Source organism: Protopterus annectens, chromosome 12.part0 (assembly GCF_019279795.1).
Source record: "Protopterus annectens isolate FY-2018-M chromosome 12.part0, PAN1.0, whole genome shotgun sequence".
NCBI lineage: Eukaryota > Metazoa > Chordata > Ceratodontiformes > Protopteridae > Protopterus > Protopterus annectens.
The window spans coordinates 1,249,220,668-1,249,248,277 of NC_056746.1; the positions used below are offsets into that span (position 1 = coordinate 1,249,220,668).

The following is a 27,610-nucleotide window of genomic DNA, read 5'->3' on the forward strand; positions in this document are numbered from 1 at the left end:
TAGTCTGTTCCAGTGGTTCATCAGCCTTCCATCCATTGATGGAGTAACCCATTTTTCCACCACTCCCCCTGGATAATGTTGGGAGTGAAAGCTGGCTAGTGGAGGGACTGACATCTGTACAGCTCAGGTACTTTCCTCCTTATCTCCATGATATGAATGCCAATGAGACATGACTTAGAATATCAGCTCAGTGATGAGTTCAGTTCCATTCAGTTACTGAACTGGCTACAGCACTCACCTGCTTTGCTGAGCAGACAGAGACTACTGTCCTCATACCTCTCAACCTCCAGATCAGAGAATCAGGAACAAATGATCTTAAAATCAGGGACACCTAATTAACATAATAAATGCATATTTAAATAAACACATTAACAGACATGCCCACTGTCACGAAAGGAGATACTGCCAGCCCAGCTATCTGGAATTTTGTAAATAATTATATGACATTTGTGAATATCAACAGGATTCGTATGCTTGTGTTACAAATGTATTAGAACTGTATGTCATATAAGATGGTTTCTACAGGCATGTGTGCTGGTACAAAGTGCTGTTTAAAGATGTAACTACAGCATGCAGTACTGGATTAGAACAGAAATGTACCTGCACTATTGTAACTGTTTAGATGAATATACTTTACCAATGGAAACTGGAACACAAGAGGTTAACTTCAGAAACATAGCTGAAATTAAATTACCATATGACCACATAATAAAATAATGCTATATCTCAGTTTCAGTGCAGCAACAGACACAATGTCGACAACTAGGAGTTTTCTGTATTGTCTTAGAAGTGTTTTTATTGTTTTATGACTTCCAGGATCTGCCTTAGATCTAAGAAAATCCCTTTCCTATGTATTTTTACAGGTAGATGCTAAATGCTACCAGCTGCATCAGTGGGGTTTTTCACCTGGGATAGAGCCAGATGACAAGGAATGATGTAATTCTGCAAGCTATCCCAGAAGTAATATTTGAGATATTAACTTGGGAAGTCTCTTAGTGAGAGACTGTATTCTGTATTTTGTCTTTGACCTGACAACATCAAGATCCACTCACCACATCTGCCTTGCTTGCTCTGAAGTAAGTTATTAGGGTACAGTAATTCTCTTAGATATAGTCATGAATATAGCAAGGCTTAGCTTGGATATTTTTCTTTATTTATTTGAGACTGTCCTGCAATGTTGTTTTAAATATTTCCTGTGATTTTGAACTCTGATGTAACTGTAAGTATATACTGAGTATTTTCTTGTTCTTTTATTATTTATTATTAAATATGTTTAAACATTTCATTGTGGCTGATCTGTGTAGAGACATATTTATGTTCTGAGAGTACTTGCATATTTATTTGGTGACACTGTGAGGGCCACTCCTCTTAGCCTTGCTCTTGGTCAAACTTCCATTTGTATTAACAGTAACATTGCACAGTATGATTGGACACCCTTTGTTAAGGAGCCTCAAAGTAGCTGATATGGAGTGACTGATGGCAGGGGAAACTACCTTATAGTCTGGGCAGAAGGGGGCATAGATAGTAAACCTGTGCCAGCCTTTCCCAGGTGAGTGTGTGTATAATTCAAAGCTCAAAGAGTGTGTGTGTGTCAGCTGCTTGGCACCAGGGAAAAGCACTGGTTAGACAGAAAGGTTGTTGGAGGTCTTGGCTTGGTCACTCAGCTGAGATCTCAACTCTATAGCTGTGCTAGTGGGGAGTCTTATTGGGGATCTGGAAAAAGAGAGAGAAAAATCAGCCCTGGACTGACTGTGGTCTCTTTGTGCTCTTAAGGGAAATTACACTTGATGTAGGAAGCTACATCTGGAAATACTGTGTGTGTACATGTCATCCTCCCAATGTATGTCCCCCACTAGTACTAGTGGTGAGGATTGTGGCGTCACACTCACATGTATGCTGTTTGCTGCAGTTTTACAGCATCATATTTACTTTGTTACTCTGCATAGGTTAGGTCTCTTACTGATGACATGGCATGCCATTTACATTGTTATGTATTTTATTTTTCCCTTGTTTATATATCTAGCCACATCTTTTTCTTGTAAGTTCATTTATAGTACAGATTTTCTCCCTAAGACTCCATTAAACATATGACTTCTACTTCAGTATTCCCACTTAAATACTAAATAAAAGTATACATGCATGCATACATTCATAAATAAATCACCATTTTCTGCAATAGTTAGTAGATGACTAAGGAATTAATAATGTCTTGTTTAAGTCAAAGTCAAAGTAAACTTTATTGTCATTCAGAAATCACACAAGTGCAAAACCTGAATTAAATTCTGTGTCTCCAGACTCAATGTGCAGACAAGATATAAACTATTTTCACTGACACTTACACATGTAACACCTAGCTATTACATCTCAGACATGCAGGTAGGCAGACTAATATTGCACATAACGAAAAACACATTTTAACACTTTTCGAACTGAGCACTTACTTGCATGAGATATTAGTATTGCACAGGTACTTGGTTAAGACACTGCATTGATGCTTGCACAGAAAGAGACATTTGTGTATTGCACTGTGAACATTAGAGTATTGCACTATGGACCTTAGAGCATTGCACCATGGTTAATTTACGAATTTGCATGTATTGCACTGAAAAAAGAGATATTTTACTGCATTGCTACTGCCCTACATGGTCTATAAGTTGCAGTCATGGTGAATATTGCACTAAGTATTTATTAGGTGAGATTGGTAACCAGGTTCTTGCATAATTTGAGACAATTTCTGTTAAGCCAGTTGGACATCATGGAGTGTAATGGTTATCAGAGTTCAGCAGCCTGATGACATTAGGGAAGAAGCTGTTCATGAATCTCATAGTTCTGGAACATATAAATATTGTTTAAATCTTACAAAATATATCCATGAAACTGTTCTGCAAGAATCCGGCCAGGATATTTGGGAACTATGGATTCTGTTTCCATGTCACCATGAATTAGACTTAAAAATCTCAACTAAATACAAGACAATGATTCTGAATAAACTCTGATAGACAGTACCATCTACTTTGCCTATATTGTTAACTGCAGAATGATAATTTAAAATAAAATTCAATCCATGATTGTATGACAAGCCTCAGACTTCCTGGGAATTCCAAACCCCTTTTCTCTGCTTCACACTGCTCCAATTCTAAAAAAGATAAGAACAGCCAGTCTGCCACAATAACAGTCTACTCCTTCCTCGAGAAGAGATGAGCTTTTCAGCACAGGCAGCAGGCATCCACATCAATAAAGCTGAATCATGGTATTCAATCTAGGGCAGTCGCACTGAGTTCTTCACAATGATCTCCTTGTGTTGTGTCGACTATGCTAACATGCTATATAATATGTGGAGTGGACTGAAAGGGCCTAAATGAACACTTCAAACATACCAGATCTCTGCAGCCAATTCCACATAGCAGTAAATGCAAGTGGTTGGCTGCATGGTAAGTAGATGCATTAAGCCAGTGTTCTGATTGGCTAATACATCTACAGCCAGAACAGAGGTTGCTTTACTACAAAGTTGTGCCGGAATGGGGCAGTCGGGGAAGTAAGCTTATTTAAGCTTAAAAACATGTGGTCCTGGGTACGTCTGGATGATTGAGAGCTATGGTTGCCCTATAAGCTGTCACCGCTCCACTTCCCCACAACCACACACACACATGCAAGCACACGGATTCCCTTCACAAGCTTAAAGTTTCAAAACTTTGAACTGCAAATGGTTGAAACCATAAGATCGAAGTTTTGAAACTTTGAATGTTTCGACTGGAGATCACCGTACAGCGTGGAATGGGAAATGTACCATTTTCTTCACTGTAACATGATCTCGGAGTTGGTATGTTTATTTAGCAGGGGGTGAGGGGGGTGCAGGGGTTCTTGTCCCCCAGCAATAATGTAAAAAAAGTTTTTGCTTTCATTTTTTTTTTAATTACAATTTTGAAGTTTCAAAACTTCGATCTTACGGTCTTGACCATTTGCAGTTTGAAGTTTTGAAACTTTGAGCTTGTGAAGTATACCCATGCACACGCATACACACACACACGCACACACACACACACACACACACACACACACACACACATACACATACTCATACACATACACATGTATGCGCACACACGTGTCAGTACTACAGTGATTGCTATTTCCCTATGACATGATGGGCAAGATTGCATTGCCTACTCAGTCCAAACTTCTCATCAGGTTCTGCCACTTTTGCATCACTAATTGGGTGAGATATAATCGGGGCTTTAACCCTTTATGCCTCAGAGCTAGCACACTTTGTAAAAAAGTAATCAGATGGAAGACAGACAGCAGGACTGTGAGTATGTCCAAGATTAAAAATTAGCTCTGTGTATGAAGCTGAGATGGGCTTTTAAGCCATATTATGTGATGTGTAGGGGTTGCGCAGTGTAGAATGCATGCAATGCACATCCACACAGCATGCAGGGAACAGAGCGGTAGTGGTGCATATCAGCCAGCTGCAGGTGTGCAGCATCTGTGTGGGTGCGCAGCACATCATGAGAAAGAACACTGCTGTTATTCGGAAATAGCTCTAAGTTGTACCAAGGCTATATGTAGGGACTCCAGTGCAATAATTATAGATGTACCATACTAAGAGAGAATCCTCAAAACTCATTTACAGCTTTCTTTCTCTTTCTGTCATTTTTGCAGTGTTGAAATAATAAAACAAGAAAAACTGGAACCGTGAGTAACTATATTTAATGAGACGCAAGTACAATTTTCACAATATACACACTGCTTCATCAGGCATCAAACTATCCACGCTACAACGGTATTTAAATACCAAGCTCAATTAAACAATTACACAGGACAATTATACAATAAAACATTTAACAAACCTAGTCAGGACTTATTAAAGTCTAACTAAAACTGTTTACTGAAAACATGTATGAAAGTATAAACATTTTACTACAAAACTATAAAGATTCACAAAAATATTAATGAATCTTATTGGGTAAATCTTTTAAAACAGGCTTAATGCTAAGAGCATCATTCAATCCAGGTTGGAACTGAGCCCTAAAATATAAAATCCACTTAATCTCCATTTTTTTCTGTCAAATTTCTCTTATACCCTCCCCTTATAAAAGTTGGGGTAACATATAAAATAAAAAATCTAAAGCTATGTTCTCCACCATTATCCAAAATATGTCTATAAAGTGCATTAGTTGTCTTTTGCCTCCTAACCTCTGGCATATGGCTACATATCTTATCCATTAGTCTTTGATTGGCATTACCAATATAGAATGCTGGGCAGATATTGCATTTGGCATTATATACTATGTCTCTAGTGTTAGAATCACCGCTGGCTTGTATAAAAAACAATCTTCTAGTTAATAGGTGCACAGTAGAGCTTTCTGTATAGATATATGTGCAAAAGCTACATTTATTACACGGGCGAGTGCTTTTATTACCATATTTATTTCCTATATTCTTAACCTGTTCCTTATAACAAAGCTTATTTTTCAAAGTAGTTTCTTTTTTATAGCTAAAATAAAGGACCAATCTCATAAATGTGCTTTAATTCAGGAACCTGCACAAGTATGAGCCAATATTTTCTAATTATACTTTTAATATTAGATGTTTTACAGCCATAAGTTAATCTGCATCTACAAGAACCTGGTAGAGATGACTTTTTATGTGTTTCTTTTTGGTTAATATGTGAATAAATAGGTGGATGAGATGTATATATTTCCTTCATTATATAGTAATAGTCGAGTAAATAACAAGTTAATAAGGAATTGTTCTTTGTCCAAAGATATAATTGTTTCAAAAAGTCAAAACCATCTTTGACAATTGTAGTGGATGTATCTAACACTTGTTTGAGATGTCCTTCTAAGTATTTGGAGATGGGTTCTATGACTCATCCTCTAGATGATACGATTGGACGAAATGGTTGTGAAACAAAGAGATTTATGCATTTTAAGTATTCCATAGATGACTGGAATAACAAACGTTTATGTATGTAAATATTCATATAACTGCCTGGTTATACAACCCTGTTGGTACATCTGTAAGATTCATTCATTAACAGATAAATATTGTATGTCATTCCCAGTAATGTGTAGATTTTCATCAGAGTCCAGCATCTTTAACATGGTGTCTAAATAATAATGCTTATTCAACACTACAATGCCCCCCCCTTGTCTGCAGGTTTAATCAGAATGTCATCATTTTCAGAAGGTGTTCATAAGGCTAAATACTCATCTTTCATTAATTACAAATTACAAAAATGTTTTGTTCTATGATGCATAAATAAGTCATAAATATGACCACACACCCACCTTCATGGAGGCTCTCAATCGAAATCTACCCAAACAGCAAAGACCTCCAAGGCAGAAATGCACTTGACCACCACAACACAGCACAAACCACAAGACAAATAGCTCACTTACTTTTCATCCAGAAAAAAGGAGGTCATTGTCCCACTGTACTCATCCCTCATTAGACCCATTATAGAGTATAATGCCCCATTTGGTATGTACCTCACAAGACATCTGCAACAGCTGGAAAGGCCACAGAAATACCTCACTAAAAGAATCACAGGCCTAAAGCAGATGCCGTATGCTGACCATCTAAAAAAACTCCAGCTATACTCTTTGGCATATTGTCTATTCAGAGGTGATCTCTGCTTAACTTACAAGGCCATGTCAAACCCTGAGCTGTTGGACATGCCCCACTTAAAGAAATCCCAATCCCTCAGAGCCACACGCTCCAGGGATCTAAACCTTGTCATCACAATGAACAAAACATGCTGGAGGGATAGGTTCCTGACCCAGAGACTCCCCATACTCTGGAATAGACTGCCCATACATGTCAAGCAGAGTGCCTCATTGGCCCTCTTCAAAAGGAACCTTGATGATTGGATAGGAGATAGGAAATTCACCCCGGGGATCATGTCAGTTGCCCTGCTAGACAGGGGTCCAGAGAAGTAAATATTGTGGGAAGAAATATCCAGGGAATTGTTATGGCTAGGCTTGCATAGGCCCTAGGGCCAATAGCCTAGTACCAACCTATGAACCTATAAAAGTACACATTGTATAATGGAAATAAATCTTGTTAGAGAATAGACTGTTCTTGATTTGCTTATAAGGCCATAGACTGTGCTTTTGTCAGTAAATGCAGGATATCTTACTATGCTCTAATTTGTTTCAGTGTTACTGGTTGTACATTGTTACTTCATATATTTTGTTTTTGTCCTTTTGTAATATTTCTTAGTAAATTTGTATACTTGGAGCTTTTCTACCTGGGCCTCCACTGAAAACAGGTTCAGTTAGACCCAGTCGGTCTATCCCAGTAAACAAATGTCAAATAAATAAATAAACCATACTCCATTGAGGTTTGCTGCTTATCTATATGCCCCTTAAGTACTTTCCCTCTTGTAGAAATTACAGTATTTCACTCATTGCAGCCTTATTAATATGACAACCCACAAGTGACTTGTTAATTTTTCTACAATAAGACACAAATTGATGCATTGCTGTGTATCCTAGGTTATACACTCCCTTACTGAGTTCATTGTATGCTGTTTTATTGCAGTTCATACAGTGCTGTTTTAGCTTCTATATATACAAACTTGGCCTAGGCCTTCTGTATCAGCGTATGGTAGGCTGCACATTGTTGTCTTGCAAAGTGCCCTACCTTGTGCTGTGGGTAAAAGCACACAACATTAATACCTGCTGTTCCTTGCACTGCTAGAATGAATGCTACACATTGTAGGTCTGCTCTGTGGTGCTCATTTTGTTGGTAAGTAAAGACAGAACTTTCATTAAAATACAGTTTAAATACCCATAAATGTTTCTCACCAGAATCCAGGGCACAAATGCCATGTTCTACACTGATCATCTAAAGGCTCTGTCTCTGTATTCAGTCTCCTATAGGCAGCTGAGATGGAATCTTTGCTTGGCTTACAGGGCTTCCTCAGACTCAGCCCCGGAGGGTCTGTTGCACATGCACATAATAAACATCACAAAAAACACTGGACCAACAGGCTGATGCACATCAGCCTGGTGGTCCGGTGTTTTTTGTTTGGATTATTTTGTGGTTTGTTATACTGGACCTTTGGTGAGAAGGACTTTGTGTGTTTTATTCATAATAAACAGCACCAGAAACACTACATTCAGGTATATGAACTTCGCTTGTAAGATAAACAGAACATTCAGGAGAGACAGGCATGTGTCCCAAAGGATCCTGCACTATGGAATAGGCTCCCAATCCATGTGAAAGAGTGTTCTCTGACCCTATTCAAAGGAAACCTTAATTATACAGGAAGTTGTAAATTTACCCCCAGTCTGGCTCCCATGTCTCTAATGGACATAGGCCATCAGTAAGAAAAATGTTATCCTAATTAACATCTCCATGCAAATCCTTAGTTACCTCCCTAATAATATGCCCCCATATAGATGCCCTTGATACTTGAACCTAAATGCTTTGGGGTGCGTGGCTAGGTGTCTAAGTGCCCTAGTGGTCGATAGCCTAGTAACTACCTATGAACCTCTACTCAAATACATGAATCTCTTGGCTCTGTGTGTGACACACTGTTTGCATTATGCCTCATACCTAACATACATGCGGCTGACTCATAGTTATTTGGAAAACTGTTTTAGATTACGAAATTCCAAGAGTCTTAGATGATTGCCTAATTACCTGACTTTAAACAAAAGGGATGGGAGCTGACTATCCACTTGGAATTCCAAAGCAGGGAATTAATGTACACAGGCAACATGTAGGAAAGCAAGTCCACTTATTCATGGCATGAAATCTGTACACTGTAAATAAAAAAGTTGTCTACCTGGTATTTGTTTTCCACTCTTGAAATGTATCATTGCAAAAAAAAAGAACAAGAGCCAGAGAACTGCACTTTTTCACTCACTAGTTCTATTTTTTATGTAAACAAAGCTGGTAAGGCTGCTGTGAGATACATAGAACATGGATTTTACAGCTATTCTGAAGTCAACTCATGGCAGTCAGACAAAGAAAGTAGTGATAATAATGCATGTGTGTGTGTGTGTGTGTGTGTGTGTGTGTGTGTGTGTGTGTGTGTGTGTGTGTGTGTGTGTGTGTGTGTGTGTGTGTGTGTGTGTGTGTGTGTGTGTGTGTGTGTGTGTGTGTGTATGTATGTATATATATATATATATATATATATATATATATATATATATATATATATATATATATATATATATATATATATATATATAGGTTCATAGGTTCATACTAGGCTATCTGCCCTGGGGCAATTATAAGCCTAGCCCGATTCTGTATTCTTACGCCACCCCTTGATTTGAGTATTTGATTTGAGTATACTGTGCCCTTTTTAAGGTTTAGTTTACTGTGCCTCTGTCTAATAGTGACACGGGAGTAATCCCTGGGACAAACCTACGATCCCCCATCCATCTATCGAGATTCTTCTTGAAGAGATTCAGTGAGGTGCTCTGCCTCACATGAACTGGAATTCTATTCCAGAGCGAAGGGAGCCTCTGGGTTATGAACCTGTCCCTCCAGCAAGTTCTATTTATTTCTGTGCTGAGGTTCAAGTCCCTCGAGCGTGTGGCTCTAAGTGATTTAGATTTACTGAGGTAGAGCATGTCCATTAATTCTGGATTTGACATAGCTTTGTATGTCAGGCATAGATCGCCTCGAAGTAGGCGGTATGCAACTGAGTAGAGCTGGAGTTTTTTTAACCGAGCAGCATATGGCATCTGTTTAAGACCCTTGATCCTCTTGGTGAGATACTTTTGGGGTCTTTCTAATTGCTGCAGGTGTCGGGTAAGGTACATTCCAAAAGAGGCATTGTATTCTATGATCGGCCTGATGAGGGATGAATAAAGGGGCACGATTACCTCTCTTGATCTAGATGTGAAACCCTTCGTGATGAGGTGGGCTATGTAGAAGGTCTTTCTAACCACTTTGGCAATGTGGTTTTCAAAGGAGAGATTGCTATCAACTTGGGTCCCCAGGTCCCTAATAACTTTCTCTGTACTTAATGGGTTTCCGCCTATGTGGTAATTTGTGGTCACATTGTTTTTGCCAAAGGGTATGACTATACATTTTTTGGCATTTAGCTTTAAACCATGGCGCTGGCACCAGTTATCTGTCTCTGTGAGACCTTTTTGAAGGATGTTTGTGTCAGCTGGAGAGTCGATTATGGTGCCCAGTTTGCAGTCGTCTGCGAACTTGGTGAGCCATAGTCCTCCCACGTTTGCCTGTACCTCGGAAAAGTATATACCGAACAAGAGTGGTCCCAGGACAGAACCCTGTGGGACGTCACTTGTGACCGGTTTCGAGTCTGACATGGCTCCAGCAACTCTCACTCTGTGGGTTCTGTCTTTGAGCCAGTTGAGCCAGTTATAAATATATATATATATATATATATATATATATATATATATATATATATATATATATATATATACACACACACACACACACATATATATATATATATATATATATATATATATATATATATACATATGTGTATATTTATATTTATATTTAATGAGTGCTGTCTACTCAGGTTGTTCACTGGCTGCTATAGGGTTTTGTAACGTATGTGTCCATCTGTGCAATAGAATGATTCTTGTCACCGTTATATACGAGCATCTGCAGCACTATCTCTAAAAGACTTCTTCAGAAATGTCTTACAGCTGTGATACTCCATGGTAAGTAAAATTTGAGTTGCACATACATTATATGAACAGCAGTATTAGCTCAAAGGTCACATTCTATATAATGTAACAGCTCTAAAAACATTTTCCTTTTACAGCGCAAAGCATAACAAACAGCACAGCTGCATTTTGCAAAGAGAAAATATCTAAACTAAAGAAAGCACTGCAAAGCCTTAACATAAAGAAATACTTCTAAAGTAAGCTTTTTTTCTGCCCTGCCCCACACAGCACTTACTTAAATACAGTAATACTGATATCACATTAACTTGAAAGATGAGAAAAATACCTGCATAATTCTACTCCAGTGTTTTTGCAAGAAACTATGAGGCAAAGGACTGAAAGCAGAAGGTAAAACCTATGTGGTAAAAAGAGCAAAGCTGTCTCAAACTGCAGAAAGCAAACTTACAACTCCTTTATTTATGTAGCTGTATTGCCTGTGTATTTGCAAATGCAGTTTTGTTTTAGATGCAAAAACATTTGCCTGGAATACCAGCTTGTTCTCCCTGCTTATCTAAGTATGACCTTGATATATTTTAATGGCATAGTCCCAAACATTCCTGACATCTAAAACCATGTAATACAGCTTCTAAGTACGAACTGATGAATAAATACTCCAGTCTTACTCCCAAACATTATCTCGGGCGACAGGACTATATGTAGAGCTCAATTATATTTAAATTAGTGGAGTTAGAAGAGGGGGTTGTCTAAAAGTATGCATGACAGGCAGAGTTTGCTTTCATACCTGCAGTTTATGTAATACTTGATTCTTGCAGAGTGATGGAAATTACAGATCTCATTTCTTGCATGTAGTGTTCTCCAGCTGACAGTCAAATGAGATATTGCAGTTATTTTTATATATTATGATATTTACTAGAAACACATTTACTAATCAGAGAACAGAAGATAATCAGTCTGTAGCACTGCAATATTGCCAGCTAAGTTTCAGAGGTCTGACGTAATGATTTTGTTTGTTTTAAGGCAAATTCTTGAGTTGTTTTGTCTGTTCTGTGACACCAACTGCAAGTAGAAAGACAATGAAGCACCTAGAGGTGAGAAATGAATCCCGTAAGAATCTGGAGCCATAAGCCAAGCTACCAAAACGCCACACAACCCAGGAAGAAAGATTGCTCTCTCAGATTACCAAACTGTAAAATAAAAGGGACAATTGTTTATATAGTTAAACTGCAGAAAGCAGCTAAACATTAGAAATACATCTCACACTCCCTGGCTCTCTGATAGCATCCCTGTCTTTATCTCATATTAATACTTTAGTTACAAACGTGAAATTGGAAGACATGATCTTTTATCCATCTAAAATGGCCTCTTCTTGTACCTATCAGTTATACTGTTGACAAAAACTACAGGCTAGATTCAAAATCTTAGCATTACATCTCAGCACAGGCTTTTGCAGAACTTCAATGCTCTATGCATGTAAAGAAGCCTAACTCAGTCTGATATATTCTTCTTCTGGCTTTTCCCTGTTAGGGGTCGCCACAGTGGGAATCCAGTCTGCTAATGATTGGCAGCAGATTTTTATGGTGCCGAGGTGCCAGCTCGATGCCCAACCTTCAACGAAGGCATGCCCATTCACGCATGTTTTTCGAACGCCACTCCACCACAGGGAGGACATGCAGACTCCACACAGAAGGCGCTCCAGCCGAGAATCAAACAAGAGAACCTCTTGCTGTGAAGCAATGATGCTACCGCTGCACCACCGTGGCTTAGATATGCATTTGGAAAATAATTGGGCAAAGCATCTAACATTTTGAGTGTTTTCTCTATAAAATATGTACAGAAAAGTATTGCTATCTGCCAGAAATTCTGAGCAGCAGAGGATGCAGTCCTGTGGTTCACCTTTGCTTTTTTTTTCCTTAATCAGGCGTTTTGACCTGATATGAAATTAAATGCAGATAGTTTGCATTGCAGTAAAAGTCAGAAGCTGTTTATGCTGTATGCCTTGACTTTATACATTTATTGGTAGCCTTTGTATATTGAGCTGAGCCACTAAGTACTTGGCTTTCAAAATGTCACTTTTTTTTTTTTTTTTGCACACAGTCTTAGCAGTTTGAAGTGCATACGCACATTGAATTGTTTCATTTGTTTATTGCCCAGGTAGGGGTCTTTTACAGGCACAACTTGAATGAAATGCACAACGGATTACAAATCAAACATTGCAGCTTAGGTTCAAAGACAGTTATTCTAGATTAAAATGTAAATTTAATGCATGCATTATTATCAATTAAGCACACTGTAACATTCCTCTTTAGCTGAAACTAAAGGGTGGGATTCACATACTGGAATGATAACCGTACATGGTACGTACTTTTTTTTCACAAGAAAAGGTTGGCATGATTATTTTCCAGATCGAGTAACAGTGAGTTCCATATTCAAGGAACTCTGAATTTAATGGTTGCTTGCTAACTGTGGAAGATAACCTCTCCACTGCAAACACTTTTCAGACATGACCAGGGCGACAACGCCAATGATAAATGAAATGTAAATTAATTCTGTAAAGCAACAAATCCATTCACCATGTTTTGGTGGGCAGACTAGTACCTCGAGAAAAGCCCCGCAAAACACAAAGACAATCTGAGTGACCTTTGCCTACAACTACAGTTAGATTAAAAATGAAACAAATCTTAAAACGTAAAATAAATTTAACAGACCAATCCCTTTTATAGTTGTGTTGCAAAACAGCAACTGAACTTCCATAATGCGTCTTTCAGTCCCTGTTCACATAGACGGCAGCTAGAGGTGAGAAATGAGTCCTGGAAGAATCTGAAACATACCTCTCAACCTCGTAGAGGGTGAAATCTGGACAAAGCCATAAAGAGAAATGGTACAAAGGCTCAAAAACAGGGACATTTTTTAAACATTGCTCTTGCAAACTTAGAAAGTTGATAGAATAATAGGTTTTGCATTAGCATGAATTTTCTGAAGGGTATGAAGTCTGAAACTCAAATGTCTGTCATTATTTTCTAACTTCAGTCTTTAATGATTTGCCACTAATTTGCCAGAAAACCACAATTTTATGAAAAATGGACCAAAAATATGAGACAAAAATCTGGACATTCTGCAAAAATCTGTACAGTTGAGAAGTATTATCTGAAACCATGAGTCAAACTACCAAAAGACCATGCAACCCAGGAAGAAAAGATTGCTCTCTCACATCACTGAGTTATTGACTTTTGTGAACAGTGAGATTGAATGCAGATTTACTAAGCGAAAGACAGTAGATGGAAAGCTCATTGCATGTTTCAGAACAGGTAGAGTCGTACTGCTTAAAGCATGCTGTGATTGGGTACTGTTCTTCATTGACTTTGCATGTACAACCTGCTCAGTTTGATTTTTACACTTGTAACATATGTGCTGCCCAGCTACCTCCCTATATGAAAATGTAAAAGCTCTACGTCCATAGTTCTTACTCTTCTGCTTTTCTGTCTGTCCGTCTCTGTGATAACAATCAGAGGTGTAAGGCGACAGTAAAATTTTATCATGTTTTTGACTTCTTATCATGTTGAAGTATTCCTAGTACATACAAACATAGCTACTGAACCATGTGCTGTGTTGGACATACAAACTGTAATGGTGTGTCAATAGTTGTCAGAATCGTGAGCAATGCTGCTTTGAACCATCAGCTCACCGAATCGAAATATCCCTACCACTATAAACTATCTTATGCTACTGCAAATACGTGTTTGTGTTTATATCACTACTGAAATTATCTCCTTGAAATATATCCAACTTGTTTCTCTGCTATGCACTTCCACTGGAATATTTATTCTAGTTTCTTTTAATAACTATAGTTATTTTATCCTTTTTAGTCTGTTTGATCTCTGTATGATCTTGAAGCATTGCTAATGGTAAGGATGTATTAACAAAGGGCCATTTATGATAAGCATTTGTATCCAGTGCCCAGATAATGTAAAACATAATTAAATGTACATTTTCATTTAGTAAAATATTCGTATATCGTTATTGCCATGATCTGATTTGAAATGTTTGTAGAATACTTTTAATAATCTATGCAGACTGTTGCAATGGTACACAATATGAAAACAGAGTACAGCTGTGTCACAAGCCCAATCAATATGCAGAGTGAAGGGCTAGCTTAGACCTATATTACCCTTTGAATATTTATACTGCACATTTTGTGCTGGTTTTCAGAAACACTAATAACTCCATTAACAAATGCATAATTTTTATACGTAAATGTTTCTCTACTCATGCTTTGTGAGTCTGCACTCAGTAATGTGGCAGGCAGTTTCACCTCCTTCCCCCACCTCTATCTCCTGGCTGTGTATGGTAAAGGTGCTATTTTTAAGACTGAAACTGTACTGCATATGCTTGGAAGCTATGAGTCAGGTTTTTAAATTTGCTGTGCTCTAAATACTTAAAGCCATTGCCTAGATTTGTTCCTTGAACTGGTATAACAACATTTTCCTTCTTTCCATACTGTCACTTGTCTGTATTTATCATTTACAATTAATTTTGCCAGCATTCGTTGTTATTCCTATTTAGAAGGAATGTGGCAATCAGTATACAATGCAAGGCAGTACACTACGGTCTGCATGTAGCCATAGAATGCTAAAAGCTTGATTTCAAACTATCGTCACCATTTTAGAGATAGTGACCATAAAACTGTCAACTGATTGAGGATTATTTATGATGAAAATAAAATTTGCCAGTAATATGTGGTACCCTTCTCAAAAAATCTAAGGTCTTCCTAAAGGACTATTACTTGAAGCCACTTAAAATTTAGAACATGTGATATAGGGACACATATATGATACTGTACGTTTGACATGTGAATCTTTTTAAGGAAGACGTGCAAAAGGGAGCCAGTTATAGCTGCCTATTTTAGCTCCGGTAGTAGTTAAGGCTTCTAGAATACGGCAGCCACATCTTTCTGCTGGTCTTCACATGCTGACATCCTACTGGACCCAAGTACTGTGCTGCCTTTGATGGAGGCTTTCTGTGTCTGACATTCCTGTAGCTGTGGGGTCACATAGTCTAAAATATTTGGTTTGTGCAAAACATTAAATATGGTAACATGCAAGAAATTCAGAATAGTTTTTTTCTAATTTGGCCATATTGCCTTTAGACATGAAATAACTATACTTGTTTCTAACCAACAGTAGTTCATTCTACTGATGGTCAAACTAAAGAATATTAGACAATGAAACAATTCACATTATCGATTGCGTATCATGTGGCTGTGATGGATAGTCATTTTTCCCACTCAGTTGGAATGTCCTGTAGTTCCCTTGAGTTAGTATTAGCTATATATCACAACTCTCTCAGTCTGCAGGTTCTCAACGCCCCAAGTTTTAATACTAGAGCTACAAATGCTACTGAGTTCTGTAATACTTTAGGCATCATATCCTTCCCTCCTTGGTCAATCAGCTTGTGCCATTGATTACATAGTGTATTTTCATGAAATGCTGCTTTAAAGCTCTAGAATTGCCCTCAGGTTTGTCTCTAACAACACTCTGAAACCTTATTTGGACCTGCACTTGTTTCATAAGGTTATAAGAGCATGGTAGTATAGGAAACAGCCTTTTTGGAATACATAGTGAATATCTCATTGAGGTTTGTCAAAATTAAAGTAGTCAATGTAATCGACTCCCATGTTTAACCAAACAAAATGCATTATAATCAGTGAGTGATAGCAACTTTCTTCTTACCCCCAAGGTAGGTATGTTTGGACAGTCCTCTTGGTAGTAAAGGTATGAGCAGTGAAGGGAGTCTTGTTCCCTGCAAAAAATGTTTTTTTTTTTTTTTTTTGTCGTTGCTTAATGTACAGCTTTTTTTCTTAACTGTGTATTTATTTTTCCTTTCCTCTTCTTTTCCTTCTTTTTTTGTGTCATTTAAAAAAAAAGATCAGACAGGCATTCATCTGAACAATAGAGGTTGAATGTATTATCTAACCAAACTTTTATCTTGATTTTTGCTTTAAAATTGCAAAGGAGATCACTGATGACTTTTAATTGATGCTTCATTTAACAGTCTGTCTCCATGGGAGTCAGATAAGGATTTTCTATAGTTGGTAGTAACTATAGAGAGACCTATGCAACTTTGGCATGAATCTATTTAAACTGACTAAATGCATGTCATATAATAAATAGTTTTCATTGCCCCTCTGTTTCATTTTTTGCTTTCTAGCTCATAATTAGAGTCTTACAAGAAGTACCTCTTACACCATTCAAAGTGGGTAAAACTCTGATGTAATTTGAAATTATGTCAGATTGATTCAAGGTACATGGTGAACTTATGATATCTTATGTACCCTGATGGATTTTCAGATTCTAGTCTCACATCAGTTAGTGTCACCATTGTAATATATGTACAAGCCTTACAACATTTGCAGCAAAGATCCCATATATTCTTTGGCAAGGAAGTAAAATTAATTGCAAGGGGATTTAGTGTCTCACATTCAGGAAGCCAGTTTTGTATCCTAGAAGAATCTCTGAACATCCCCTACAGCTGATTCTGCTCTGTTATCCATCTCGCCAGTTGTTACACTAAATAAACTTGCTTTTAGAGTGTACTGTTAAACAAATATAGCAATTCAAAAAAAAAAACAAAAAGACAAGAGATCAATAGCAGTGCAGGCAACAAAAAAAAAACAAAAAAAAAAACAAACAAACATATTCTTAGTTAAAGCTAACAGACTCCCCGTCCACATAAAACAAAGTTCATCCCTAGCCATATTCAAGTGCAAATTAGATCTATTGATGGGAAACAGAAAATTTACCCCAATACTGCCCCTGTACTACTAATGGATAGAGGCAGCTCCTAAAATGCTTTAGCTCATGCATGCATCCTTCAAATTACCTATGGTGTGATCCCAGTTATTCTCATTAGGGGTAATATAAAATTATCAACCATGGGATGAGTAAGGTCAATCTTTAACCAACTGGGATAGGTTATTTTGAGCACAAAATGGGAAATTAGCTAGGCTTAAAATGCCCCACACGGGCAGCTGGCCTAGTCCTTACCTATGCATCTATGAAATTATCTTCTGTTAAACACACTAAAAATGTATTAAAGCCAGGAGTATGTCCATATGAGGCCTCTGCAGGCACATTGCTGTAATGCCTATGGATCTGTCCAATGGGAGATGTTTGTATACAAAGAGTTTACATCCAAAGTGTATCACTGCTAATCTGTTTCCTACTGTACATCTTATATTAGGTATAAAACATGAGTGGCATATTTTAAATGCGCTACAATCAGTTGTAATAAGGGGGCTAGTTGCTGAGCCAATAAGTCAGATAAAGGCTCTGTCAGTGACCCTTTCACATGTACTATTGCTCTTCCTGGAGTTTTGGGGCATTTTTGAAAATCTTTTTTTTCATTTACTGTTACAATGACTGTTGTAATATAAAAGTAGGAGAACAAAGGGGCATCTATCAATAGTTTATGAGCTAATGCACTGTGTATTTGTTCCTTCTTCTAGTTCCAGTTTTAGGAAAGCAATCATTTTTTTATTTAAATCTTTTTTGTTGGATCCAGTATCATTTTTACAATAGTTACAAGTATCCACTTCCGATTTATAATCCTTATAGTTCCATATGCCTGTGCTGCCATCTCTATCCCCTGATAAAATCATAATTATATTAATATGTTGTAAATATTTCAGGCCATTTCTTTCTACTTTTTCAATTTATTGTAATGAAATGATTCATAGTATCTCAATGAAAGTATTTTTTTTTCAAAAAACGTGATTGTAACATTGAGTAGTAACATAAAAGATGAGGGTTTAGATCTAAATGATTTCCTTTTTATTAATTTCTTAATTCATTTTATAATTTCCTTTTTTTATTTTTGAGAAAGTGTGTGTTTTGAGTCATAGGGTTTATTATTTGATTGTTGTGGCATATGCTAAAATAATACTCAGTCGTACACCATCATCTACCCTGCAGATGTCAGAGACAAATAATCAGGAAGTGATATAAAGTGATTGTGAGCATGTGAAATTGGATACCAAATCTTATAAAGGACTGCTATGATATGACTTATTTTTAAACAATTGCATAGCTTTATTGTTAATTTGCATCCCACGGAAACAGCATCTCGTAAACTGGATATGTGGTTTAACATGTTATCATTCCTTACCCTGAATGAATATTTTCTGCTGGTTTCTGTAGCTATCTAAGTGTAGTGCATTTGGTTCTATAGACCCAGCCACATTAAAAAAAATCATGTATGCCTTTTCTACTGATAAGAACATTTCACCATTATTATTATTAATGAGGAAACCAAAGTCATCATCATTTTCTTCCTTGGTAACAGTCACTGTCCCTTTATCTCTCTCTCTCTCTCTATATATATATATATATCTATATAAATAATATATATATATATTATATATAATATATATAAATGCTTTTCTGCCATCATTTTTAATATGTTTTATCTTTCTTCCTTGTCATGAAGCAAATTGTCAGAACTCCATTCAGTCAAATCTTTCTCCACATTCCAGTCTCTGTTAATATATATATATATATATATATATATATATATATATATATATATATATATATAGTGCATAACATCATTATCTTTACCACTTACTATTTGTTGTACATATACAAAAAGGAAACAAACATCATATCCATCAGCCCACTTAAAAAGTCATCTAATGTCTCCTATTCCTCCATACTGATAATAAAACCATAGAAACATAATACCTACAATCCAGCCTGTCTGTATTTTATAAGTGAACATTTAGGTTGCCGACCACCTAAACATCGAAAGCTACAAACAGCAAATGGAAAATTATGCAAATTTTTTTACAGGGTAAAAATTCACTTGGCTGGCAGAAAACAAAACATACTTTTAAGCCCTAATCAAGTGGGAGGCTTCACCACACCCCCCAGTATGGGGGGACTCTGCCCTGCACACCCCCGTAACCAAATATACCAACTCCAAGATAGCTCTACATTGGGGAAAAGGACAAATTCCCAATGACGGCAGCGCAAATTTTTTCCCTGTAAAAAATGTGTATAATTGGCCATTTGTGCTTTGTAGCTTTCGACGTTTAGGGGTTGACGTTTAGATGTTCGTAACCTAAATATTCGCTGATATAATTTAGACCCACTGGAGTGTAGGTACTATGTTTCTAAGGTTTTATCATCAGTATAAAGGAATGGGAGGCATTAGATGACTTTTTACGTGGGCTGATGGATGTGATGTTTATTTCCATTTTGTATATGTACAACAAATAGTAAGTGGTAAAGATAATGCCCCATTCATACTTGCTTCCCCATTGTTATAAAGTGCAAAGCATTTCACATTCCCATTTGCTTTAATAGGTATTGCACAGCCTGGTAATACGTTCTTTGCTGCAGTCTGTTCTGCAAATGCAAGAAAGGAAATAAACATTACATATACTTGATAAGTTAAAATAAAAGCAATCTCATGTTTTATATTCAGCATCATATATTACTTTCCCACAATGATTTGAAGTACTGTCTCTTACTTCTCTAGTGTCATAAAATTCAAACAAAATGTCACTGAACTACTTGGTAAAATCTTTTTGCTGTCTCAGTCTTTATTAATGTATGTTGCATATATAGCAGTGTTGTTGTCACTGTTAATATCTCTTGTGAAAGCATAAGAAATTAAATAAATATTGGGTTTACTCCCTTATTCAAATACTTGCTTTTTAATGACAGGAAATGACCTCATAGCCTTGGTGCAACATTTGTATAGGGATGTAGGAGTTCAAGTATTTTGTCTTGATTTTTTAAGTAATGAAAATGTTTCACTGCAGGGGGAAAATTTGAGCATGGGGAAGCAATATATAGCATTATGGTTTCAATAGCCTGACAATCACTCTTCTTTGTCACACAGTTGTGAGATGTTGTATATTTCGGCTTTTCCCAGTTAGGGTTCACCACAAAGATACAATAGCAAAATATATGCAGGAGGAAGATTTTTTTTACTTCACTTTATAAGTTTCCCATTATCAGTTGAGGTAGTGTTTGCATAAAGATTCTTTTTTTTTAAAATAATAATAGTAAAATTCTTTTCACAACATAAAAACATAATCATTGGGATGAAACATACAGCAATATGGTCATGATTCTTGTACACTGCTGCCATCTATGATGAAAGCTCATGTGCATAATACCCTTACCTTGCTCATAGGTTCATAGGTGTTTACAAGGCTAATGACCACAAGGGCCATTTTAAGCCTAGCCATGCATGTTAAATCTCTAACAAGTTCTGATACCCTTGATAAGTGTAAACATGGGCTGGGAGATGAACCATTTACAGGTTACGTGTTTGCATTAGAGACATAGGTGCCAAACCAGGGATGAATTTCAATTTTCCCATCCAATTCTCCAAGTTGCACATGAATTGCATTAGGGAGGAACTCTGCTTCACATGGATGTGGAGCCTGTTCCATAGAAGGGGAAGTCTCTGGGATACATTCCTTTCTCTCCAGCAGGTCCTATTTATTTATATCCTCACACAGCCTAATCATGCTTGGTTCCCTAACATCATAAAGTGTAAAGCAAAGCATTACAGCTCAATTCTGTAAAAGTGCTTTCTCATCCTCATCTACATTGATAAATACTGGCCACAGCAGCATTACATCCAGTGCTACTATCTACTGCACAAGCACAATTGTTTATTTTGTAAGGAATAAGGAATATAACAGAAAAGTGAATGGTATAATTTAATTTGTGTTTTGGTTTTTCATAGTTTTATTTTGTTTTCTAAATTCTCTTCTGCTTCGATTTGCCATTAAATTGCTACTATTCTTCAAGTTTTTTCAAGTGAGACAACTGTCACTGATATGCTGACCCATTACGATGCTCACTCAACTATTTACCATAGTGAACAATGCAGCCCTTTCATCTTCTCTGCTGTATATTGCTAAGTTTTCTTTCCCTATGAAACTAATTAAGAATGCTGTTATGTTCTCAGACTAGCACCATGTTGCTTTCAAATTGCACATTATATCAAGTGTGTTTCTTCTCTCCATATCACAAACTGTGGCACAGCACTGTTTTCTGTAAATGCCACACCATTAAGACCACCTCTTCTGGCTGTTTTGTACCCCTTGGAAGGTGTCAATATATACTATGTTACCTTTCCATTACAGAGCACATCAAATGAGTTTCCCACCCCTTGTCTGTATAGCTATACACAGCGAGTGTAAAATTATAGTTCAATCGATCTCTCTCTGTATCTCTTATTGTCATACATGGCATACACTCTCACACAAAGACACACACATACACACACACACACATTTTTATTTTAATTTTTTTTTTTCAGTTTTATTTTACACTTACTAAACAGCTAAAGCATTGCTTAGCGAGTGTAAAATAATGGCGGCCGTTAATTTTTTTTTCTCTCCGAGCTTCATGGCATCTTGATATGCTGCCGTGAAGTGGCGGACTCGTTTTTGAGTGGGCATTACTTGTACATTAATACCCTGTTGGAGAAGATTCGTTCAACAACCAGGGTGCTGATGTACAGTTCGCCCAGTCTCTAAGATACTATTAAACCTCTATGCAAAATTATCACTACACTAAGCCAATATTCAGCACTGCCAAATTATAGTTTGTGCATATGTGATGTAATAAGTACAGATGCTGTCTTTCCCCCATTTCCCACTATGTAAACATGCATGGCTTGATAAAACCAGCCATAACAATATCACTTTACATTCTTATGTGTCATTGTTGTTCATCACATACCTTCTTTGTGAATTCTCAGAACCTGTGAAATCTTTAAGGTGTTGCTGTGTTACCTCAGGAATCAGAGACAAAATCATGACGTTATGGATAAAGACTGAAGTTCAAGGCAATTTTTATTTCTTGCTATTCAGTTAGAAAGTTGCTAGAATAAAATAATTTTATTGGCTTGCATTTTTCAGAGGATTTAACTATAATATGTAGTCTTATTTACACATCAGACTATGCGTTTGTGTAATGCAGTCACACATTTAAGGAAGGACAGTGACTAATACTGATGCTAAATCAGTGACACTTGAAAGCTGTCAAATGAGTTTTTATCACTAAGAAGACAGGATGCTTTGAGGCAGAATGAGAGACAGAAGGGCTTGGAGTAGTGCTTCTGTTTCCAACCATTAATGGATAGATGCTAATGAATGGTAGGATCCTACTTAGCCCATTTCTACTACTCTATGGTCAGGGTAACAGGTGAGTTAATGCCCTTTTTAAGTGCCTTCTTATTAATGTGTGCTTATCGCATACCACTCTGGTCTCTGACTGCTTTTTAATAAATTCAGCATTTTATCAGTATAATCATTTAATATTATATATATGAAATTATGCCACTTGGGTTTCACACGAACAATACAACAACAAAATGTGATATAGTTAACAATTAATCAGTCATTACCTGCTTACTGTTATAAAACACTGGGGGATCCTTTTTGAACATTTAATTATACAGGCTTTAAACTGCATGCCTGATGAGAAATATAGATCAGAATTAAACAAGGTGAACAGTAATAACTAAGTAAAACAAAAGCTACAGATGGGACTTCTGGCTTCTTGTTTTTTTCACTGCAATCATGTCATCTTCATAAATATCGAGCATGCTTTATTTCCCTATGAAATTATAATAGGGTGGTGTAATAGTTAAGGTGCTTGCCTTACCTACACAAGGTGCAGGGTTTGAATCTCACAAGGGATAAGTAGCTAGGCTTAAAATGGTTCGCAAGGCTCAGTTAGCTTAGTACTAATCAATGAACCTATAATCAGAAGTTATAAATGTCATATTGAAAAAATTTATTTGATGAATGATATGCATGTACTTGGTAACTACTCTGTTGTATGCAGTTCATGGCTGCCCCGTTGACATGAGTTTATTTTGGTTCCTTTCTCTTGCAGTTTGATACAGAGAACATGTATATGGGAATGAGTGAGAGTAACCAGGAGTTCCTGTCAGCAAATCAGGTAAGAGCATTCAAAAATATGTTTTTGTTTTCTTAATTATCTGATCAGAATGCCAAAATTTCATAAACAATGTTGAAACTTTCATAATTTCTTTAATGGTATTATTGTGACGTGTCTCTCATCTTTACTTATTTCTCAGTTATTTTATTAGTATAGATTAAAATTGGATTTATTTTTATAAAAGTGGCAGAGTCTTGTTATTTATTCATTTATTTTTTATACATTAACACACAGCAGATTTTGGCATTTTTTTTGTAGAGGACTGTGTCAGAAATGTCTTCCCATCATGTCGGTTTAGTGATATTTTCACTTGTACTAGACAGGTTTAAGGGAATCAGAAACACATTCTTGTACTATATGCTGTAAAGCAGTGACCGTGCTGATTCTTCACAGTGATACGTGTAACGAATGCGGCATCATTCTCAAGAAATATTTTTGTTTAACTTTGAAAGCTTAAATCATACCTACTAGTCCCATTTCTAGTGAATAAGATGTGAATGTCATTCCTCCCTCTTGAACACATCTCAAGTAATATATTTTACAACTTAAAGCTTTTGTACTAAGTCTAGAGATGAAGCATTGTTGTATATCAGGATTTTTAATGTGGGTCTTCCGGTATGTTGTGATTCATGATCATACTGAAAAAAAACACAGATGCACAGAAACTTTCTCTGATTTCATTTATGTAACACTTAAGTATGAATGGTGTAGACTGCAGTTCTAATTAGAACATTATGGAGCTGAAAGTTTTATCATTTCAAACTTTTATATCATTATTATGAAAATGTTACCGGAAAAACACAAGTTAAGTTTAGAAATGAATGATGACGCTAGCAGGATTATCTCAAATAAAAGCCATCATTCACTCAGTGATTTTATGATGAGATGATGAGAACATTACTGGAACCTTAGGAACCTCCTTCATTTGTCAAAATGTAATTTCCTTTCTGTATGTGTCTTAATGATTTAGTATGGTGTAGATGATGAAACGGAAATATAAAGGTCCTGAATTTTGTAAACACAGAAATAATAGGAATAAAAATTTGCGTCATCATTATTGTAACTATGTCCTTATGTATAGTTTCATAGGTTCATAGGAGGTTACTAGGCTAATGTCCCTAGGGCCTTTACAAGCCTAGCTGTGTAAAAACCTGAGTACCCTTATTGCCTATAGTTAGATGGTCATTGTTAGCGGCATGACTGTGTGATGAAGCACCAACTGGCTCTGTCCATGAAGAACATAGCTGCCACCTCAGGGTCAATGTATGGTCACCCATCCAGTAGTCAAGTTGCACTTGAATAGGGTCATTGAGGAGCTCTGCTTCACATGGAGTGGGAGCTTATTTTAGAGGAGCAGCAATTGCTGGGAGATATATCTGTCTTTCTTGCATGTTCTGTTAATGTCACAGGCTAGGTTGAGATCCCTGGAGTGAGTTATTCTTGTGACATTTGATTTGTGGATGTGCAGCATTTCCATTAGGGCAGGATCCAAGACTGCTCTATAGGCCAGGCACAGGTTGCCTGTCAACAGCCTGTATGATACAGCGTACAGTGACAGGGATTTCAGTTTTTCCAAGTATGCCCTGCCTTGGAGGCCCTGGATTCTGTTGGAAAGAAACCTCTGTGGTCTTTCCAGTTGCTGCAGGTATCTGGTGAAGTACATACAGAAGGGAACATTGTACTCGATTAGTGGTCTAGCACAGCAGAGCTATAACCTCCCTGGTCTTGGATGTGATGCCCTTATTTATGAGATGCACAATGAAGAATGCTTTTCTTACCACTACAGAAACATGGTGATCAAATTTTAGATTGCTATCAGCCTGTGTTCTCAAGTCTTGCTCTACTGAGTTTGAGCTTAGAGGGGTGCTATCTATATCATAATTAGCACAGGCTAGTTCTTTGCCAGACAGGATAATGAGGCATTTTTTTGCATTACGTTTAGTCCATGAGTTTGGCACCAATCATTTGTCTGTGTCAGCCCTTTCTGAAATATATTAACATCATTGGGGGACTCCCAGATTACAATCATCTTTAAATTTGGTAAGCCACAGGGCACCTACCTTTGCCTGGACTTCACAGAAATAGATTCCAAACAGTAGAGGGCCCAGCAGGCTGGTAACTGGTATACTGGTGGAGGTGGACTCCCCAACTTTGACAGTGTGTGCTCTGTTGGTGTAACAGTTTGCTACCCATCTAGTAATGTATGGGTTAATCACCAGCTGGGAGAATTTCTGTGTGACACAGATGTATGTGATATGAGGACTGAGGAACAAGGGTTTGGTCTTACAAATGTTAATCCTAATGTAATAGCATTTAGAAAAGTACTACTAGAAGGATATGCAATAAGGAGAGACTGATGCCAAAAAGATGCTTAGCAAAAAGCAGCAACAACCACAGTAGTATCCCATACAGATACAAGTGGGTGAGCACAGAGAGACAGCTGCAAAGTAGATATGAGAAATAAATCACATATCTTCTACACAGTTTGTAAATCATTTAGAACACACAGTTAGAAATACCTGCCAGCTGAGCCATCATCTGTGCTTCATCTTGTAAATTATCTGAAATCCCAAGAAAGTTTAATGATTTTCTGCTTAGGCCAGTCTGAAAACAAACTTTATCAAACTTGCCCACAGTTCTTCAAACCAGAATGTCTCTCCTAATTTACCACTGGAAGTCTGTCACATTATCTTACAAACCACTAGTTAAGAGTTACCATTGTGAACTTTTATTGCTAGCTAATTTATTTTTTGCATTTATGTGTGGAAAATCCCTTGAAAGACTGGCCTAATGTGTGTATGTAGGTGAGACACCTTAAGCCCCAACCAAAGAAACAGATCCCCGTTTTGTTTCTGTATAGGAAACCTGCAGCAATAACTTGATGAGACATTCAGGGCAGGAAAGGGTAGTATTCGTCTGAGAGATTTCGTGGGCAGCTGGCTTATGGACAGATGATGGGCTTTCAGCAAAGCATGTGGTATATTTAGTTACATGACAGGTGTACATTGTCCAGAAGGTTTTCTGTATGGTAGTGTCATTAAATTTGCAACTGGTACAGGCTGAGTAGCTGTTCAACAGCTTGCAATGAAAATTCATTGACTTCCTAATTTTTCGAGTGATCATGGCAAGAGCATCAGTTCAACTTTTATGAAGACATCTTTTGACTTTTGTTAGTCACCATTTCGTACACAGCATTTTAAATTAAGTTTGAATGTTAGTTTTGAAGAAATGATTTACAGAGTATTGTGGTCTCAAGCAACATATTCTAACTGAGGTGTAAAACTGGTGATCTGGGAATGATAACATACAAATTAAAAATAGTGACTGCAGTCTGTACCTACTTTTAAAGATACTGTCTGAAGGCACAAAACAACCTTTGGTTTTTGCATAAAAAATGTTTGCATGCATCTTCATGCATGCAAACACTTTTTTATGCAAAAAACAAAGGTTATTCCACAACAGCTTGCAAATAAATTATTTCAAAAATTTCTTCTGAATGCAGAAGGCTTAACATATGCAGCCGCATTTATGCCATTAATATTAATGGGAGGGCGAGAAGTGGTTACATTACTTTGGGTTCCAGCTCTAATTATGCTGGATTAGCGTGGGTTAAGTATTTGTGAATTGAGTTATATTAATTTAACAGTCTGGCAATTACATGATCTGATATTGGCCTGATAAGTGAAATACAGAGGGGGATGATGACTTACTTGTATCTAGAAGATAGTCCTCTGGTGATTAGTCTGGCTATAAAAAACAATTTCCTAACAACATATAAAGTTGCCTCTGAGTTTGTGTTTAAACATCCCCTGCCCCCCATTTACTTTTGACTTTGTCTCTGATTCTTCAAAACTATGACTGGGCATTGCTAATTTTGTTTCATGACCTAAAGTGTATAACTCAGTACTCATTTGGGACAAGTGACAGAAAAAAGTCCCCATCTTCACTGCCAGTTCTTTATCTGATGAAAAAATATGTGAAGGC

General features: G+C 37.0%; 1 protein-coding gene across 3 annotated transcripts in view; it reads left to right on the forward strand.

Moving 5' to 3' along the window:
* Window positions 1–27,610, forward strand: part of TOX2 (TOX high mobility group box family member 2) — a 1,557,917-nt gene that overhangs the window by 580,585 nt on the left and 949,722 nt on the right. For all 3 annotated transcript variants that reach the window (XM_044090259.1, XM_044090258.1, XM_044090260.1), the window contains exon 2: window positions 23,561–23,626. In XM_044090259.1, coding sequence (XP_043946194.1) covers window positions 23,561–23,626 — 66 coding nt within the window. The remainder of the gene's footprint in view (window positions 1–23,560; window positions 23,627–27,610) is intronic.